At 44.0% G+C, this 20,903-nt stretch overlaps 2 protein-coding genes across 3 annotated transcripts; both read right to left on the bottom strand.

The window, feature by feature from the left end:
- Positions 1–4,987: 4,987 nt before the first annotated feature.
- LOC124674437 (obtusifoliol 14-alpha demethylase-like) lies at positions 4,988–8,525 on the bottom strand. Its single transcript, XM_047210484.1, has 3 exons — positions 8,510–8,525; positions 6,767–7,262; positions 4,988–6,071 (listed from the first exon to the last, which is right to left on the bottom strand). Exons 2-3 carry the CDS (start codon positions 7,238–7,240, stop codon positions 5,073–5,075), a joined length of 1,473 nt encoding a protein of 490 aa, XP_047066440.1. The 5' UTR covers positions 7,241–7,262; positions 8,510–8,525; the 3' UTR covers positions 4,988–5,072.
- A 1,363-nt stretch (positions 8,526–9,888) lies between these two features.
- LOC124674436 lies at positions 9,889–20,689 on the bottom strand. Of its 2 annotated transcripts, XR_006993006.1 has the most exons (21): positions 20,603–20,689; positions 20,421–20,493; positions 20,197–20,319; positions 19,900–20,069; positions 19,292–19,450; positions 18,890–19,036; positions 18,659–18,722; positions 17,405–17,709; positions 16,378–16,506; positions 16,127–16,240; positions 15,953–16,039; positions 15,235–15,357; positions 15,028–15,121; positions 14,823–14,957; positions 14,589–14,723; positions 13,577–13,725; positions 13,365–13,496; positions 10,924–11,247; positions 10,570–10,705; positions 10,318–10,478; positions 9,889–10,203 (listed from the first exon to the last, which is right to left on the bottom strand). XR_006993006.1 is itself a non-coding variant. In XM_047210483.1 (20 exons), exons 1-19 carry the CDS (start codon positions 20,684–20,686, stop codon positions 10,571–10,573), a joined length of 2,682 nt encoding a protein of 893 aa, XP_047066439.1. In that variant the 5' UTR covers positions 20,687–20,689; the 3' UTR covers positions 9,889–10,478; position 10,570. The 2 variants fall into 2 exon arrangements, 1 of the variants encoding a protein (XP_047066439.1); XM_047210483.1 differs by having other exon boundaries at positions 9,889–10,478.
- Between the last annotated feature and the right edge of the window lie 214 nt (positions 20,690–20,903).

The raw sequence follows: 20,903 nt of genomic DNA on the forward strand, positions 1-20,903 counted from the left end.
ACATGCACAAATAATAGAGGACTCTATAGATACAGTTCACGAAATCCTTTTTAAAAGATTAAATATTAGACTCATTTCGAAGAGTTCGTCGCGAGGAAGCCAAATATGCAAACAAAATCTTATTTGCCTTTATTATGCGAACGTTATACTCATTTTAGAATTAGTAGTGTATTTCAAGAAGAGAATCTTTTGCAACGAGTGGGCAAGCTAGTGGACCCCACAGATGAGCATACCTACGCATGTGAACGGCAGTGATTTCCATCGTGCCCCATTTCATAAGCACCGTTGCATTTTTGGTTGGTCGTCTTATTTATAGTGTGGAAGCCAGCCATGTCCTTGTCCAAAGCCTTATAGTGATCGTATTTTAGGAGGCGTCTAGTTCCCATTCACATTTTACCAAGCTAAAGTTTGGTAAATATGACAGCCTAAAAGTGTGGCTAAGAAATTTGGCGCTACAAATTACGGTAAAATTTGGCAAGAAAATGAGTCTATGACCCTGTGTATAGTAAATGCCCTGCACAGGAAGCGGTAATCGCTGACGACAGGGCTTGATAGGATGTAAAACCGCTATTACCGACCTTCACGTTGTCAGGAAAAAAAAAACGCATCGGCCCGTTAGGTATACCCGACACAAACGGACTCAGAGACTCTATACAACCGGCTTGGTATACATGGGCCGCCGCAAATGAACGCACGCGAATACTTTTAGCGTCCATTTAGCATCGGCCCGTTTGTCGTTGCCTATTCGACGGTACCTCGGAGGAGGGATCCTCACGAGGGGGAGAAGAAGTAGGGGGCATAGGGCGGAGTGCACACGGGACGGTGGTACGCGATTTTACCCAGCTTCGGAACACCTGCACGATGGCAACCTACTGCTGCTTGTCTGGAATTATCTGAGCCCTTTCGCGTTGTTACAATGAGTTGTGGTTGTGCCTCTAGGGCTCCCGGGATCCGGCTTATATAGGCGCACGGATCTAGGGTTTACATGGAGAGTCCTAGCCGGAATACAAGTTGCCTAACTACGGTACAATATCTTGCCGCGTACGTCAAGGATCCGCCTTCGTCTAAGTACGTGCTGGATCCGGATACTTCATGGGCCTTCACGGATCCGGCCTCCTTCGTAGGTCGGTTGGGATCCGGCTTCCTGTTCCTGGGCTGGACTTCATCCTTCAGGATCTACAGCAACTGGGCCGCCCGATGGGCCACATGCCACACCACCATCTATGGGCCACCCGGGCTTGCCGGATCTAGGCCATGCCGCTGATATACCCATAAAGTATACCCACAACAGTAGCCCCCGAAGTTCTCCGAGATTCATCATTCTTCCGACATCAATCAACTTGGTTCCGAAGAGAATCTTGAAGAGCTTCAAACTTCACTTGTTTCCGATATAATCTTCTAGGAAATCTTCTTTTCTTCAATAACGGCAATGTAGTAGTTGTTGCACTTTTCCCGCGCACAACTTTCTCTTTTCCCGCGCTAAAATTTCGGAAATGCGAATTCATAGCCGGAAATTTCGGGAGTGCACGGTTAAGTCACCTCCACGTTGTTTTACCGTTTTTGACCTAAGACATGTGTCACACATCCAACGGTGCGACCTTTCAGTTCCCACCGTATGATCCGAGTCACGAATCTCCGCGCAGGGGTCTATAAATACCCCCACGCGCGGTAACTTCTCATTCTTTCACCTCCTCACCACTTCGTCTTCTTCCTCGCGACGCGCCGCCAGCCAGATCTAAACTCCGGCGAGCCACCTCCACGGGAAGCTTCATGCGCCGCCGCTCCGAGCCTCCCCTCGCGCCAAGATCAGCGCGGTTGATCGGGAAATCTCTCCCGCCGCCGATTCGTGGTCAAAAAACGAAGTTCGCTCCAAGTTCGGCGACCTCTACTTCGCCGGAATCTCGTCGGACCACCGCGCCATTAACGGTACGTGTGCCGGCCTTGTAGAAGAAGAACTTAGGGTAGATCCGGTTACTCAACTTAGTCTTGCATGGGTGCAGCCGGAAGCATGTCAAAGAGTTCATCAAACTGTACTGGTAGTTCTCCGAGCACTCCGGAACCCAGCACATTAGAACCAATCTGCCCGGATCCCATTGCTTTCTTGCCACCATTTGTTTCCGACATCAGATTAGCTCAACCGTTCTCCGCCTCTTCCAGCACTGCACTAGGCCGGATCCCCACTACCAAAGAACTCCGAGAAGAACTCGAAGGACAGGCTAGAATGGCAGCCAAAGTTCAGGAGGCGGAAAACAAGAGGGCCTCCAAGGCTCGGATCCGCGAAGGCGAAAGGGGTCAGTGGTGGCCCTGTGAGACTACAGATGCGGAACTCAGGGAGCTCCAGAACGAGGGCATGATCTCCTCTCACTGGAGTTTCATGCGCGACTCTGACGTCCCCAAGCCGGATGCGGACGAAAGAGTTATGACCAAGGCTTGGGTTGAACGGGGTCTGTCGCTACCCTGTTCGGATTTCTTCCTTTCTGTTCTCAACACATATGGTCTTCAACCCCACAACATCTGCCCAAATTCATATCTCCTTCTCTCCAACTTCGCAACTCTCTGCGAAGGGCATCTCGGAATCCGACCAGATGTCCGACTATGGCAGTTCTTTTTCCGGGTGAAGAAGGAAACAAAGGACAAGGCTATGGTGAACTGCGGGAGCATGACGTTTATGCTCCGGCCTGGCCGCATGTATCCGCCTCATGATTCCCACGAATCCGTCCGGTACTGGAACGCCGGATGGTTCTACGAGAAAAACATTTCAGTTCCGAATGTCCACGAAGGACTACCCAAGTTCAAGAACCAGCCTCCGGAAGAGCTCGCTAGCTGGAGCTTCATCCCTACGCTCGCCCAGACTCCGATCTTGGAGAAGGCTGCGCGGAGGATATCTTGGTTAGTCCACGACGGACTGACCGGAGCCCAGCTGACCCTTAGCTGGTTTTCCCGGAGGATCCAGCCTCTTCGTTACAACGCACGTCTGATGTGCGAGTATACCGGGGCGGACGACCTTCTCCGGGTAACGCGCCATGATCTCCCTGCGGATTCTCTCAAGAGGAGGATCAAGACGCTCGTGAAGATAGGCAGGGGCCAACCAGTCCCGGAACTGATCAAGGACATCAACACGAACAACCAGTGTCCTCCGGTACGTTCTTGCTCCTTTGTCATATCCTTCAACTTATCATAACTTGTGAAGTGTTCTAACTTATTATCAAATCCTCCTCGCAGCTCGATACTTTGGCGGAGGAAGATCTACGCAACATACTTCGTGTCCCTGTCAGCGGTGATGCGGCGGAGGAGGATCCGGAAGACGACAACGAGGAAGAGGAGCGAGCGCCTCGAAAAGCTGCTCCTCGACCTTCAAAGCGTCCCCGCGCCAAAGCTTCCAGCTCCGAAGCCGGAGCTAGCGGCGAGGCCTCCGCCAAGAAGCCCAGAGTTACCAAGCCACCTCCGCTAAACTCCAAGAAGGCGGAGCATGAACGCCTTAAGCTGCTGGCGACAGCAGGAAAAAAGTCACGCCCCAACATCCCTGGCGCCATGTGAGTCTCCGAGCATTGCGCATCATATTATTTCGGCATAATTTGTTACTTATGCATCTCTTTTGCTTGCTTGTAGGAATCCGAGTACCACAGCCACGCGGACCAACGTGCAAGAACCCATCACAAAGTACATGAAGAAATTGCCTGTCGTTGGTCCCGCAACACCAGCTCCACCAAGTAAAAGACCTCTAGTAGCTACCCCCTCAACTTTGAGCATCAATGCAGTTACTCCCTCCATTTTTATTTAGTTCGCATTATAGATTTAGTTAAAGTTAAACTTTTCAAATTTTAAGCCAAACCGCGTAGCAAGAGGAGCCCCCGTTGTCGGTCAACACGCCACCATGGAAGACCTCCTCCACCACCTGCGTTACACATGCACCGCCCCATTGACGGCCCGCCTTGTGCATAGGAGACCATCGGAGTTCGCCTCCCCTCACCACCCATCCTTGACAGGCTGGATGTGGCCGCCACCGCCGACGATGATGGCGGCAGCGGCCGTGGGTTGTAGATCAAGGAGCGGGTCGCTAGGGTGGGGGAGAGGCCTCCAGAGTCGCCGCGCGCGAGGCGACCCGAGAGGGTGGGGCGCCTAATTAAACTCAACTGTTAACTATCCAACAAAGTACATGAGAGATGATAAAAATCTAAAAATACTAGTATTGGTATACAAAATTCAAAAGATATATAGTAAACCAATGGTCGATATTTTCGGATTGGCTAGGCGTTGCCATTAAAGGATAAATAAGTTATCTTCATCTTCAGTCCTAAAACATGAGGCCGGTATTTTTTTTGGTATATCAGTGTATCACAATTCCAGTTAGTCTGCATACATAAATCAATTTAATTGAAGAACGGTACAATTTCAGTTAGTCTGCATACATAAATCAATTTAATTGAAGAAAATGTGATGAACATAGATCACCTGGTTTGGAAGGAGCCCGAACCAAGAAACATTGGGGTCTTGCTAGGACACCGTCTCTAGGGGGATGCGCATAGCCACGGAGCTAAGACACAGTCACGCATCATCAAACACTTGAGAAATGGCACTGCATCAGCTTGGAGAGCAGGTTGAGGGCCAGCGGCACCGGCCAATGTCTGCGCGGAGGAGGGCAGGAGGAAGCTAGAGAGGGCGGGCCAGCGGCGGCAGCATAGGAGCAGCCAAGGAGCATCATGGCAAGCCAGTGAGCGGAAGGTTCTGGGTTTGCTCGTTTCAGTCGTGTTGGGCCAGAGAAGATGCAATTGTACTGAGCTCAACCCGAACAAAATCAGAAATCTACATGGGTAATAGTCTCGTTTAATTGTTGCGTAGCTCCGCCCCACTCATACATAAACAACAACACGCTCCTTTCGTTATTTTTGAACTTTTACATAATAGGGCCGCCTAGGGCTGCCGGCCAAAAGGATGAATACATTGTAGTTGACGTTAAAGTAAACACATAACTGAAGTAACAATACCCGTGCGATATGCCTTAGCCCGTAGGAAAGCTACACGCACACAAAGATACATCCACCAAAATACATGTTGATACCTGATAAAATATCTTAGTTGCTAGGCAGCTGAAATCGTTTGTAGCTCACCATGAGTTTCCCTTTAGGTTCTGGCATATACTTGGTCCAGTCTGGCTTGGGAAAAGAAGAAATGAGCTTGAGTTCAAAATTCCTCAGTATATGGCTAAATATAATTTTAATTTGCATGTACGCATAAGCCTCTCCACTACATGCATGTCTGCCACCACCAAAATTCGTGTAAGAGAATTTACCAGCAGCTTTATCCTCCTCCCTTCCAGGACGAAATCGATCTGGATCAAACACCTCAGGGTCCTTGTAAATGTGTGGCAACATACCGTTCATCATTACGAGGTTTACTAAGATGTTACCTTTGGGGATGCCATGTTCATTGCCCTCTTTTCCACGAACGATGATATCCTTTTTCACTTGGCGGACTATCATCGGCACTGCAGGGTGCATACGTGCCGCCTCTTTGATGCAGTTGTGCAGAGTGCCCATCTCTGACAATATACGGTAGTCTATCTTGTCATTGTACTTTCTAAGTATACACTTTTGCTCCTCTAAAGCAGCATCTAAGAAATTCTCATGGCTCAAAAGGCAAGCTCCGGTCCACGTGCTAGTCAATGCGGTTGTGTGCTTTCCCCCAAAGATCACGGCAATGATCATTCCACTGACTTCTTCTATGGTTGTGGCTCTGCCATCTTTGTATGTTGAATCAATAATTCTCTGGAGCACATCCTCCTCGACACGCTTGCAGCTCTTGCGTGACCTAACAACCTCAGATAGTATTTCTGTAAGCTTGATCCGTGCTCTGTCACGCCGACGATTTACTGGAATCGGGATGTATGGGAACATGAAACTGGCAAAGTTCACACCTTCCTCAATTTCATGAAACAATTTTCCAAACTGGCCAAACATCTTCTCTCTGACCTCTTTTCCGACAAGGCATCGACATGAAATCAACATAAGTAGTTCCTCAAATTCATGTTTCAGATCGACTACCCCTTCTTCTCCCCATTTTGCGAAATATTTCTGTGGAACATAAATACGTTAATACGTTGTCAGTAAATCGAAATCCATCGTACTGTAGAAAACAAAGATGCAAGGCAAGTTTCTAACACTAGCATCATTAAGAAAAAATACACATAAGATGCTTTTGCGGGAAGTGTTGGTCTCATTTGCACCGTGGGTAAACTACATTTTTGTTCGACATGTTGTAATCAACCACCTGCATTTATTTTTTCATTTTAGGCAACAAATAACGTGAACGTGTCTTGCCATCTAATTTTCTTATTACTGTGATTGTTATTACTATTGCATCCAATGCATTATTTTCCCTTAGAAAAGCTTGCAAAAAGTGCATAAATGAAATATAGTGGCCATCAAATCAAGTCCATAGGGCTGTCAGACAAGCCAACCCAATGAGCAATTCTTTGATGAACGATAGAACATTGACGGCACGTCATTGTAGACATATAAGAGCAGAAATGTAACCTATAAATGAACATTTAATACTACATTAGATTTCTAACTACATAAAAAATATTATCTAAGTTTTCACACAATTATACATATGTAGACTAACTAACATGTCAGTAGTAAAACAGCAAAAGTTTCCCAACGTATGATATATAAACCAAATGAATGAATGAATTAATTAATTAATTAATTGGAAGCTTGAGCTTAAAAAGAACATAAATGCTAGTGGAGATCGAAGGTGTACTTACCTCCACTTCCTCAAGCATGGGATCAACATAGCTTCTTAGTTGCGCTGGCCCCACAGACTCAACAATGAAACGAGTTTGCTCCATTCGAGTATCGTAATCTACAGCAAAGCCAATCTCTTGGCCAAACATGGGCACAGTGAACTCGTTTATATCTCCTTGTGTAACCTCTGACTCCGACCCTTGGAAGAAAATAACGGATGCCTCTCGTCCAACCAAAAAAGTTATTCTTTTCCAAACAAAACTTACTGTGAAGATACTGCCAAACTTATTATACAGATAATGCATTGTTGCTTCAGGGCCCTTCGTACACAGAGTTGATAACAGTCTCAAAAGAGCAATACCCTTCACCTGAGGTGGAGGTGGTAGTGTACACACGGGATCATAGGTAATTCTTCCATTTGCAATTTTGGTGAATACTGCAGTGATGGAAAAAATAGCTAAGACCATCCACAGGGCGCTATTTGTCAAGTCCATTTTGCAGTTCCTATAATTAGAACTACAAGAACACAAATAGCATTAGTCTTACTTTATGTTTTTTGATTATAGATAAACTATAAATGTGTACCTTTACTAGTAAACCTACAAAACATGACTTGTCTATTTAAAACTGAACTCTCAGTATTTCAAGATTTTTTTTTTTGATGTGCGAGACAGATTATTGATGCATTATGCATGTGGCAAATGAACCCTCACAAGAATAAAATATTCATAACAAAAATTGGCTTAGGCCTAAGCAAGTTAATTTGCATACAACAATATATCATGCATGGATAAACATGCATGTTGTCATTTTTGCTGCTTTGAACATTTATATTATTGCAAAAAAAATTATTGGATCGAAAACCATATAATGGAGCCTACGGTAACCAACTAACCATGCATAATGTAGCAGAAAGTTAAACCCATCCCTACTTTTTCTGTAAAAAATATATCCCCCATATTTTGTTCTTCCGTTATTGGAATCAGGTTAGGCCACGAATTCTACTATATGAAACCTGTTGTTGGATATGAGTCTTTTTAGTTGATATAACGGAATCAGGTTAGTCCATGAATTCTACTATATGAAACCTGTTGTTGGATATGATTCTTTTTAGTTGATATGTATTTTTATCTTTCCGTCAAATAAAGGTGAGGGTTCACCAAAAGTTCTCCATGAAACCTTGATGAGTTTTGTCGTTCAGATATGAGTGCCGTATGGAATGTGAACCTATCAATCTGTGACAGCCACCACGGCTCGCGCGCCCCTACAGGCTACAGATATAGAATGCTTCGACGTTCCATATACAAGCTGTTGAAAGTAGGCCTATTCAAGGCTTCCCAAAAGTCGGTCCGGGAAAGGCCCTAGGCATTAGAAGCAATTGTTCACCACCACCTTTGGTAGCGTGTTTGTAGAGATTGTTTTCTTGGTCAAAAAGGGTACTGTCCATTATGATTTCTAGTGTTGGATCACCTTAGAAAAATACGCTCATCGGGAAAAATAGAACTACACTACTTCAAGTAGTAACTGATCAGACCATGAAACCAACATAGCAGATAACTTAGTTCATCATATCTAGAGGAGTGCAGTCCATCTAGTTAGAAAGACATGATGTACACAAATAAGAAACAAAAGCTACAACGTAGTACCCAATATTCATCTGATACGTACAGTACAAATCCAGTACTACCAGCCTTAAGTTGGGATGTAATGTGCCGCTACAACAAAGCTCAAGAGATTTATAGAAACGACAGGAGAGCAAATACCTGCCTCGGTACAAACTTGGACTCCTTCACCACACGCAAGTGCTCTCTGAGGAAACTCCGCAAGGTCTGACTAATATATATAGAAGCGCAGTTACTGGTAGACGGAACCGGCTCCTCTAATGTACAGGAGGAAAATTAGGCGAAACAATTAGAAGTTAGGCAGAACAATTAGGAGAAGTCAAGGATGCTGTAGCATTAAGTACCTATTATATATGTACAGTATAAGTCATTAAACCCGGGCGTGATCTTCCTGTCATGGACGGACGATGAGAACGACCCACAGTATGAGATATCGGTTATGGCATTGTCAGTGTGATCCACAAATGCAAAAGGGTGTTGATGCAACAGTTAGTATGGCAGCTATGCTCGTTTAGTTATGGTGTTGATGCAACAGTTAGTATGGCAGCTATGCTCGTTTAGTTATGGGTCCTTTGCGACGCTGATTTTCAAACCATTTCGAAGATCTGAAAATGTGTGACTGTTTTCCGGGGCATGCTGTAGCTAGGGAGCCAGGCAGGAGATTGGTTGCCTCGTATGTGAACTTCTACCCGGCCAATGGTGGGATCATAGCACCTGCTTGCGGAGATAACCAGCGGGACGATGAGGCGCGTGAGGTCCTCCAGAAGGCATTTCCTGAATATGAGGTTAGGTTTACTTCTCATGTCAGCTTTGCGAGGCTGAAGCAAGCAACGACTGTTATTACTAGTTCTGAGGTTAGATGATCTGAATGGATCCGTGAACTGCAGGTTGTGACGGTGGAAGGCGCAAGAGAGATCATGCTGGGAGGTGGAAACATACAGCAGCAGCCGGTTCGCCCGTCGTAGATGAGCGATGATGAGCAAAGGCATACCATGATCTGAACTGCAGTTACGATCCGGTCATTTATTCTTGCTCCCTGAAGGTGATAGATTGCATGAGACAGTGCTCAGTACCAGTACTGATATGATCTTAAAAAAATGTAGCAGTACTGAAATTGTATGTGTATCAAACACCTTCCACTTTGATTGTGTTGCAGGCCAATATATATATCGTTGGAGAATAATCCGATTGTAACTTCCACGTTAGGTGTTTGATACTCAGTATGCAGTGACACTGGCCCTTAGGTGATTCTAACATCTAGATTGTGGTGTAAATGGTTTGAGAAAGCGTGAGTGTTTACGTCAAAGAATAATAACTATGAAAGAAAAAACAACAGCTACAATTCTGACTTCATCGTGGCTCTGACTCCTATCTTGTGGTACTATAACTAGAAAATTTGAAAGTATCAGACAATTATTTGGATGTTAGCATCACTTGGTCAAAGAGGGGTGTCGAAGGAATAGTTTTCACAACACAAAAATGCAACGCAATAGTAAATCAAATCGATGGCTCGAGCTAACTGAGATCAAAATTTATGCATTTATAATGCAATCAAGAGTCCACCGTCCATATATGAAGTGCTCACGAGTGGTTTGGCTCAATCAGCTTGGGTGGCAATTCGCACATTAGATGCTTGAACAGATTTAAGGATACATCTAAAAAAAATCACAACTTATATTCTTCGAATTAACTAACTCAAAACTGCCAAAATTTAGCTCAAAAAAGATTTTAGCAAAAGAAAATCTCAAGAGCAACTTGAACTGTACTTTGCTGGAAGTCTTTGACTGGTAGTTTCCAGGCACGAGAAACGTAAACCGTGCATCTTTTCTAACCACCTGCAGTAAGTATGGCACGATCATGACAAATCTACTGATTTGATCTGATAGGCGTGAAACATGATTATATATGATACCCAGCGGTATTTCTTGCCTTTATCTGGAAGCACCAACCTTCACTACACTGTTAGTAATAGCTACGCCTGACATACATGGTGCACCTCTGCAACGTGACGCAACTTGGAAAATGGCGCACATCCGCATCCCACCCTCTCCATCGGGCACTTTATAACTTCCATCATCATACTTCCATATGAAGTCATCAGATGGATGCCCTGTCAGAGATAGATGAGGGTTTCATTTGGCAAAACAAGAAAATTGAAAGTGGCATCATTGGTGAATCACGATGAAGTTACTCATATTTACATTAGGTGGTGCTTGAAAGCCCTTCCAGCTCACTTCTATCCCAACAGTTCAACTGCAATGCTTTGGTCTTGAGTTGCTCAAAAGCAAATTTTAATGTCTGCTTTTCTCCATATGTTACATCAGGCACATTAGAATCCTGCAGCAAGAATTCACAAATGAAATAATTGTAAGAAGTCTGTCTGAAGTCTGAACTACATTCAGGAATTATAATGCAAGCCAGTCTATCTGAGCTACATTATCATTTTATGTTTTCACTCTCCTCAAATTAACACATTACGAAAAATGTTTTATTTGAGGGAGCTCAAAGTTACTCTGTGACTACCAATGAAAGGGATTTGTCTCATCACTACTCACCATCTGATGCCTTATATAATGCAGGATGCCTTTAATAACCGTTTTGTTCAGAGAGAGATTTCGATGGAGCCTCTGATTATTGCATAAGAAGACCAGTATGGTTGTGACAATACAAACTCGTTGTGAAAGCTCCCTTGGGTAATCTAAATTGGAGACAGATGAAAATATATGATCGTTTCCTGATGCAAAAGATTTAAGCATCTCCAATGTGCTGCAGAGAAGCTTGTCATTCTGCTCAAACATGATTCTGCAGGGCTTTATAAAGTATTGAAATAATCTTGTCTTGTCAGACTGAAAGCCCACTTCAATTGTTTTTGACAAATCCTGCAGATGCATGATAACAGGGGTAAGATCAATTCTCACCCACAACCAGAAGTAGAGTAATAAGATCAAGAAATGATGGCCAGAAGGAGAAGCATGTAAATGATTGCGTTGCATGCTAATCAAATAATAAGGATAGCTATTATCTGCTCTTAGCATCAACCAGGTGAACCGATAAAGTTGATGAATCGTCCAAAAGTGTTCACTGGAAATTCAACTTCTTTCTAGAAAAAATGTATACATAATGCCAATTTATCAACTTTGTTATTTCTTTTCTCAAATATTATGACAATGAGCCTGTATGCAAGAAAATTTCCTTAAGTGATTGTGAACTGGCAACTACCTATAGCTCAGTTTAACTGATAACGTCAGTGATATATCGCGTTCAATAAACCATATTTGGGGATTTGCCAGGTAATGCAAGGATTGGTCATTATTTTTTCGAGAAAACGCAAAAGACTTTGACGTTTAATTTCATTGAAAAGATGAGTGTTTTACAATCCTCCTAGGAGGCGAGGTACAGGTATGAAAATACATCAATGCACGTCCCATGTCGTCGGCAGCACTACCCTTAACCCTTTCGCGCCCCAGCTCTAGCCCAAAGCGCTGCCTCATCAAAGATGGCCTTCACCAGGTCACGAACCAATGGCTGGGTTCTGTCGAAGACGCACGAGTTGCGGTGATTCCAAATTAGCCAGGGTGTGAGCAGGGTGATGGAGTCCAGTCATTTGCGCAGGAGCTTCGGAGTTTGATGTCTTGCTTTGCGCCACCAGTCATCAAGGGAGGCGTCGTCGTTGCTAGGTGGCTGGCAAGTCATGCGCAGGCGAGCCAGCACCTCATGCCAAACCTGCAGAGAGAAAGGGCATGCGAGGATGAGGTGGTGCATGGTCTCGGGCACCTGATCGCATAGCAAGCACCTGGGATGATGCTGCATGCCTCTCCGAGCCAGGCGCTCAGCTGTCCAGCAACGATCCATGCCTGCAAGCCAGCACAGGAACTTGACGCGCGGCGGTGCCCATGTCTTCCAGGTGAGCTTCCACGAGCTGGACGTGATGGAGCCTTGGAACAGCGCCTGGTAGCACGACCTGGCAGTGTAGCTGCCACTCTCTGTCCACTTCCAAACGAGCCTGTCGGGTTCCAAGGACAGCGTCGTGTGCGCAATGGCCATCCACAGCAGCAGGTACTGGCGAATCTCATGGAAGCCAAGGATGCTGTGGATGTCGCGAGCCCAGCTGTTCCCCTGCAGCCCTTGCGCAACGGTCTGGGTTTTGCGCCGGCGTTTGGGGATGAAATCGAATAACCTCGGCGCGATCTCATTGACAGAGCGGCCATCGATCCATCTTCTTCCCAAAAGAGAACCTTTTGGTCATTTCCCACAGCCATGGTGGTGGAGGCGAAGAACAGCGCTCGCTCGTCGTCCGTGAACTGCAGGTCCAGATCGCACCACGCGCGCCTGTCGTCGGTGCGGGAGAGCCAGAGCCATCTTAGGTGCAGGGCGAGGCCGGTGCGCTCCATGTCGGGCACGCCCAGACCACCGTAGGCAAGGGGCCAGCACACCCGCTTCCAGTTGACGTGGCAGTTGCCACCCTTGGCCTCCTTCTTCCCAAAGGAATCCCCTCTTATCTTGTCGATGAGCTTCAGGGTTTTCTTGGGGGGGCCCAAGCACAAGCTGTTGGTGGATCGGGATAGCGCTGATCACCGATTTGACCAATGCCATTCTCCCTGCCTTGGTCATGAGCTTCGCCTTCCAGGTAGGCAGGCCAGCGGCGGCACGCTCAACCAGAGGTTGCATTTGTGCGGCCATTGGTCGCCGTAGGGTTAGCAGGATGCCAAGGATTGGTAATTATAATTGGTCCCTTATTATTATATGCATGCACTACCACCAGAAACACGGGATACCTACCAATGAGGTCCTGTGTTCTATTGAAAAAAGGTATTCAACTGAATCCTATGATACAGTGGTATTCTAAACACCAAGTGCTCAATCTAGAAGCCATTCTGAATTTCTTTAACATATAATGCAATTCATCTCTGTTACGATCCGCTGAATAAGCCGCAGAAAAATAATAGGTGCAACAATCATCCAACTATGAATATGGTTTGGAATAAGGAGTACACACCCGAGCAGCATCAACCAAGTAGCCAGCTATAAGCTTAATGACATCTTCATCCATGAGCTTCTTTGTTGATGCATCAAGTGTAACAATAATCCTAAACAGACCATTAATGTTATGTGGTGATGGTTTTCGTGCCTGTAGTAAAGCAAACTAGCATGAGTTCAATTGGGTTGTTATGAGAAAAATATATAAAAAAAGCAGTTACGAAAGCTCACAATCTCATTAGATAAATTATTCCATATCAATTCAAGGACCAGGGAGCCATCACCCATTTCAGATAACGAAGTCAAAATTAAGTGATTCAAAGCCTTGAAAGTATTCCAATTTGAGATCTTTCGGGCACCCTCCTGAGTACAGGCCATACCTAGGTCAACAAATTCCAAGGCAAGTGTCAGACAAAGAAAAGAAAAAACTCTGCTCAAGTCATTCAATAAGCCATATTTGGGGATTTGGCAGGTAATGCAAGGATAGGTAATTATAACTGGTTCCTTATTATTCTATCCCTGCACTACCACCAGAAACACGGTCTATCATCACCAGAAAAAAAAAACAGCCTATCAATGAGGTCCCGCGTTCTATAGAAAAATGGTAGTCCGCTGAATCCTACACTACAGTGGTATTCTGAACACCAAGTGCTCAATCTTAAAACCATTCTGAATTTCACCCCATTCCCCTCCCTTCTTTCACTGCATGCCACATCCCCAAGCCTGCCAAATCCTCCCCTACTGGCTGCTTCCTCCTTCGAACTCCTTGTCGGTCTCTCTTCCTCTTCCTCTGCCACCTACACCTCTCAAAGAAAGGCGGTGGCAAAGTAGCACACAATCCGTCTGAGGCATCAGTGGCGGCATGCAAGTGGGTCCGGAGAGTGTGGAGGGCTCGAGTGAAGACAGTGCAGATATTGATCCTCTCATGGATCTCAAAATAATGTTGCATTTTGTTTGAGGATGTTACACTTTTCTAGGTCGCCTTCTATCATGAGGTTAACAAAAATCTGGGTTGTATTTTATCATGAAGCTGTAAATTTTCAAGAATCAATGTGATACCAAAATTATGTTTAATGGTATATCTTTTTGCTATGGTTGCAGCTTTCGACAAGTTATTCCATTTTGTATTATGAAGTCTTCTCCCCATCACTTCCTGTTGTACCAGTCACTACGTAAAACACAAAGTTTCAGCTAACATAACAAACTTAATAAGAGCAAACTCTGATTAACTTCAAGTACTAACCACGATTAACATCGAATCGTGCCATTAGCAATGACAAGAAACTGAGTTGCTCTGTTATCTGTAAATTCCCAGCCTTGTATGTTGACTGTAGAACTTCAACAATTCTAAATAATATGAGGGGCTCCAGTTTATCACCTGCATTACATAAATTAGAATATCCGCGAACTTCAACAGGGAAGAACATAACTGTACAGTTGTTAAAAAAAGCGGTATTGTTGAAGCATAAAAACTTACTTAAACAGCAACAAGCCAATGGTTCGATTATGTCAGGGAGCAGATTGGAGAAGTAATAAAGGCATGCAATGGCAAGTTCTTGGCAGTCATGTGGAAGGCAAATAAAAGGACCAAGCTCTACTGTTCCAGATGAAGCTGTCAGCAAAAATGATATTAGTTCAGGATAAAACAGACAATAAGATCTCTTAAGTAGTGGAGTACTTACATTTAGTACCAAATAACTGTGCAATTGGTCGCAGGTTTTCACACTCTAAAGTGGGGAAATACTGTCCAATTCTTAGAAGAAGCTCCAAAACAACCTATGATCATTCATATCATCATAAATTACATAATTTCCTGAGAAGGTCAGTCACAGACAATAGTGAAGAATGGTTTAACAGCTCTGTGCTGCATAAACAAACTTGCAACAGACCTTTGTAACTGTAGGAGCTTTATCAACTGATTGTAGTAATATTCCAGGTAGCTCATTTATCCAAGTGCTATGATATTCCGATATGCCTGAATCATGTTCAGTAAAAGTTATTCCTGATTTCTCCTACACAAGAAAACAAAGGAAAAATATTAGAAAGCAAATCATACATCAGTACTCCCTTTGTAAAGAAAAGAAAAGTTAATCTTTATAGGGTGATGTTGTTTTCAGCTGAACATATAGAATGAATAAGTGCGGGAAAGTATTCAAATTTCAGGACGAAATCAATAAAAAAATCCGTACAAACAAATTGGAAGCATATCTACAGAATGGCTTAGCAGTTAGCAATCTTCATTTTTAAAAAAAAATCAACTCTCAATATGATTGAGTGAATTAATGACTTACAATTTGCAAATGATCAAATCTCACATGATTGAGTGGTGTTAGAAGGGAACTGAGAAGTTTGCCGTGACACGTGACTTTTGCATCACTTTATTTATTGATGATCTATCTGAATTTTTGTTTATTGTTTCTCTCTAATCAGTAATTGAGTTTTAACTTGAGAGTCAATGTTTTATGGAGTACCCTAACCTTATTTTAATACAAGCATCAATCTGATAATCCAGATTATGTGCATGTTGTACTAGCTATTTGGTTGGGAGATTAAACATGCCAATGTATGCAGAAGGAATTTAAGTTCAGATCCAACAAAGGCACCTACAGGAAGCAACATTTCTCCCACTGCGTCCAAGTATGGCAAGATTAGCTTGCAATCCACATGGGAGTCTCTAAATGCATCTGTAAATGCCTGCAGTTGAATATACTCTTTTATTTTCATAAAGTTATAAAATAATAACCACCATATTTGACAGACCAGTATAAAAATAAGTCATACCTCCAACAAATATCCTTTTGAGTCATCTGCGGCATTGGATATAAGACCAGGTATGCAAGTTACAAGTGGACCCAAATGTGTTTCCATGAGATCCTTGTTACGAAGTACTTTTGCCTGATTAAAAAAAAACACCAACCACAGTTACAAATCCATGAAATGACACAAAAGAAATATCATAAGCTGTCTAAGATTTATCTGCAAGAAAGGGCAACAAGACGCCTCAGTTTACTGAAACTGATGAAACCACCAACCTTTGAAAATAAAGAACATACAAACTGGCATAACTCCTCAGATGAAAACATTGTATCATCCACTGATGTGCGCAAACACAAAAATATTTCAGCAATTTTCAGACTGAAGATGAAAAATCTGTCATCTCCCTGCAATGAGAAAGACAACTTCATAAGAACTAAGATCCCACCAAAATGTTTGTTACAGCCAAAACATTCTAAAGAAAGCGTGATTAATAGTCTGAAGCGGGATAAAGTCTACAAGAAATATGTTAACACAAGACTTGCAAAATATTTGAACATCACAATACACAAGTAAATCTTAAATAAAAACCATATCATTACCAACACCTTACAGCACCAAGTGTTTTGGTATAAATTAATATAAGGAAATGAATAAATCGCAAATGACAGCATCAACTTTTTTCTGTTATTTTAGAACAAAGGAAGCACATACGAATTTGAAAGGATTGACTCCCATAAAAAAATCTGTGTGTCTGGAGGGTGTTCAGAACAAAGGAATGACCCATAGGGAGCCCAAACATTTTAGGAGGAAACACTTCTCAACTACTGGTGCTTTACTGTCTGAAATCCAAACAAACTACTTCGAAGTTGTCGTGTTTTTCATATACTGTAGAAATCTGGTGATGACAACCCCCAAAGAGAGACTTGAGGAATCCTAAAGTATTATTTTCCCTCCTTGTCAACTTATGTTGGTTCTGTTCACCCATTCTTCATGATCACTTCAAGACTACTTAATCATAATACTGTACAAATCCAAACAAACTACTTCGAGTTTTTCCTGTTTTTCATATATTGTAGAAATCTGGTGAAGACGACACCCAAAGAGAGACTTGAGGAATCCTAAAGGATTATTTTCCCTCCTTGTCAACTTATGCTGGTTCTATTCACCCATTCTTCATGATCACTTCAAGACTACTTAATCAAACCCAGAAACCCTACGATGTTTTTCTCTACTGGCTGATCAGATAATGGTTTCAGTATGATCAGCAAGATGGAGGTAGTAATGAGCAGGGAAAAACTGTACCTTTTCATGGAACAAGCGTTTCACTCCCCACAGTTTCTTTAGATATACCAACACAGAGCTATTCAACCAGTCAGGCCCAAACAGAGTTTTGGTTCTCCCAAATTCCATCTGAGGTTTCTTTGCCTCGCGAACAAAAGTTCTACAGATTAGATCCAGGCAATGAAGAGCTGACAATAATGCTTCACTTGAGGGAGCATCATTTGCTGGCTTTGCACATATTTCTGAAGCTGAAACCTCTATAGAATTAACAAGAATTTGGATGAGGTTTTGAAGCTTCGTTAGTACATCGGATGTCGCAAATGTACCTGCATTGCATAAGCGAATGAAACACTGATAAGAATGCTCAACGAACAGAAGATCATAACTGAAAAATTGCTAGAGGGGATATAACAGCTGTGCTATACTATCACCCAAAAATTTATCATTTTTTTGAATGTTGTTCTAACTTGGTGTTGCGATTTCAACTAGACCACCCAAATAAATTGTACACCACTTAGGCCTCGTTCGTTTTGCTGGGATTGAATCCAAACATGGATTCCACCCAGGCATGGATTTGGTTAATCCAAGCCTTCCACCCGAACCCCAACAATCCAGATTTATCCCTTCCTCATAATCCCTTGCATGTCTCCACCCGTTCGGTTAATCGCTGCCCAGATCCACGTGTCCCAGTCTACGCTCGCTTGTCTCGCGTCTTGCTTCGTGGAAATCTTTCCAGGCGTCTGGTGGCGATAGATTTGTTTCCAGACCTTGTTAGTACAAGATGGCGGAATGGGCTGGGCTAATATTCCCGTCGGGGAGTAACCGAAGAGAAAAAATTGGTGGCTGGAAAAAATACCTCGCCGGGCTGGAAAACCAGAACCAGGCCTCAATCCAGATCAATCCCTGGCACCCAGGGATTAGACGAACAAGGCCTTAACTATCCTAACTAAACACTTCTGAGTTTTCTTGTCAGAACCCTAACAAAAAGTGCCACTGTGTCCAAAAGCTATCTAACAATTCGCTAGAACTACTAATTTAGCATTCCATGTTCATTTATTGCAGCTAGATTGCAGATCCTATGGAAAACAAACATAAAATGTGCTAAATATCTAGGGAGCTCGGTGCTCCAGCAGGCTTGTTAATTGAGCTTCTCTGATTATACAACAACCAAATTCACATTCAGTGTTTTTGGCTCCTTAAAGGTGGAATGCACAACTGCAAAACTTGCTAGCATATAAGTACGCAACAGAAGAAGATTGTGTTTAGAAGACTTACTACTCCCAGAGTTATCTTCATCAAGAGTGGGTTTCCAAAGTTCTTTCGTAGAAAGGTTATGAACCTGTAGAATCACGAGAAAGGATTATGTTTATTACAATAGAAGTGTTCCATGGATCTGCACATTTCAGAATATTTGCACTTGCGATCTCATCATGTTCTTCATTACAGCTCCAGCTGTGTTAGGAAGGTAAAAATCGAAGCAAAAAAAAAAAGTTTCAACTTGCTAACCGGTCGATTTGATGCATCATCATTTTCCGTGGCACGGGCAACCAAGGAAAGGCAGTGCCCAAGCCCAGCAAGGACACTGTTAAGTTTACTCTTATCCTGCAGATGGATCCTGTCGTTGCTCAGCACAGCAACAAAGTTGTTGAAAGCCTGCCAGAAGCAACAGTGCAAAAGAAATTATTACTTGACAACAGATATGGTCAGTCACAATTCGTACACCTAGCAGGAACGGAAATCAGTTTGAACAATATATTCCTTAGTCCACAACTCCATATAATATAGCCACGTAGAACTAAGACCACAAAGCAAGTCCCCAAAACTACATTTGTAACAAACTAAACTTGCTTACCACACAGGCAAGCATTCAAGTTTCAACACACCAATACATGACTGAATTCCACTGACCTGTTCAGCATATCTGGGAAAGGAAGATGGGAAATTAAGAACCACTAGCTCCAGAAACCTGAAAGCCATTAACTGGATATCCATAGAAAGGTGTGTCATTCCATTCAAAACATTCGCCATCAACAGAGATAGAGTACTCCGCGTAGATATTGCATTGTCCTGTAATAGTAAACAGAGAATAATATGACTTCTCAAGCCAAGATCAAAGAAACTATCGGAGTAGATTTAGAAAACTGGAGCCGGTCAGAAGACTAAGATGCTGCAAATATGACATGTATGTGCGCATACTACTTTGAAGAGACACCAAGGTCCGTGAAACAAAGTAGAAAATTTTGGGTTTCAAAAATGAAGCGAAGGTTGGCGCTTCAGTGTTTGGAGCATCTTAATGAATTACCACCGACCATCAAGGTGTTAAAAAAAGATACATTCAATAAGTAGGCAGCATATTTTGCTCATAAAGGGAACATTATGACATGAGCAATACTAGGTTTACGGCCTGTGCGTGCATCTATTTGAAGAGGGCGTGACGCGAAAGGTTAAACATGGCATCTTAATTGTTCAGTTATACAACTTCCGCAGCATTTGGTGAGAGGGTGGGGAGGGGGTACCTCTTTCAGAGATGGGAATATCAGAGACTGCAGTATCGTGAACAACGATTCACGGACCACCTTGTCGGAGTCGCATATCCGTTCCTGCAGCTTCTCAATCATAGCAACCTTGTGCAGTTTAAGCTCTGCTGGGTGCTTAGTGACAAGATCCTTTATTCCATTCAATGCAGCTTCAGCAACAAAAACATAATACGGCATAGTTCTTGTGAGCTTCCTAGAATGAATAATTGAGATGGATTGCTGTGCAACTCAGGTTATTTATTTATTGTCACAATGCGTCGTGCAGAGGTAGCTCACCTCGCCGCACTTTGGGATTGTAGTGCACCGTCTGCTGCAGGAGCTCCCGCAGCGTGAGCCCGCGCTTGTTCACGGCCATGCCCGCCCTCTCCGACGCCATGCTCTGCTCCGGCAGCACGATCACTGCAAGCAGACAGCACAACGGAAAAAAGAAACCTAGTTAATCGCTGCGGCACGTCAGAAGCAAGTAGGTAGGGACCAACAGGCAGAAAAGCTGGCCTCACTTTTGGACTTAATCTCCGTGTTGGTGGTGTTCTTCGGCGGCGGAAGCTTCCGCCCTACCTTGTGTTTGTACTTCTGCGAACCACCAAAATCTTAACCCGTTAGCGTTCCGAAGTGGCTCCGAGCGGCGGAGAGTGGGGGTTGTGGGGCGCGCGCTCCAGGAGACGGCGGGGGTGGTGGTTACCTTGAAGTCGACGCCGCCGCGCTGCTTCGGCTTGGACTTGGGCTTCTTCGACGCTTCCGCGGCGCCGCCCTTAGGTCGCCCCATGACGCCACGCGCTCGGTGGGATTGCTCGGGGCCGGAGGCGGCTGGGAGAGAAGGCGGCGGCGGCGGCGGCGGCAGAGGGAGCTCCTTGTATTTTTTGAGGGAAGGCAGAGGCTGAGGGTAGTCCGCTCGATGCGTGCGCGTACCGGCTGCGGTTGTGGGCCAGGCCCATTTCACGAGTAGGGCCGTACGGGAGCTTTCTGTCCACCGCTTCTTCTAG

The sequence above is a fragment of the Lolium rigidum genome, chromosome 7 (genome assembly GCF_022539505.1).
Source record: "Lolium rigidum isolate FL_2022 chromosome 7, APGP_CSIRO_Lrig_0.1, whole genome shotgun sequence".
In the NCBI taxonomy this organism is placed as follows: Eukaryota; Viridiplantae; Streptophyta; class Magnoliopsida; order Poales; family Poaceae; genus Lolium; species Lolium rigidum.

Coding starts and splice junctions, on each gene's coding strand:
- LOC124674436 (XM_047210483.1), bottom strand. CDS start 20,686: ATGGGGCGACCTAAGGGCGGCGCCGCGGAAGCGTCGAAGAAGCCCAAG. Junction 19,037..19,291: donor TTCCCAGATATGCTGAACAG/GTCAGTGGAATT, acceptor TGCTTCTGGCAG/GCTTTCAACAACTTTGTTGC. Junction 17,710..18,658: donor TGAAGATAACTCTGGGAGTA/GTAAGTCTTCTA, acceptor TATGCAATGCAG/GTACATTTGCGACATCCGAT.
- LOC124674437 (XM_047210484.1), bottom strand. CDS start 7,240: ATGGACTTGACAAATAGCGCCCTGTGGATGGTCTTAGCTATTTTTTCC. Junction 6,072..6,766: donor CCATGCTTGAGGAAGTGGAG/GTAAGTACACCT, acceptor TATGTTCCACAG/AAATATTTCGCAAAATGGGG.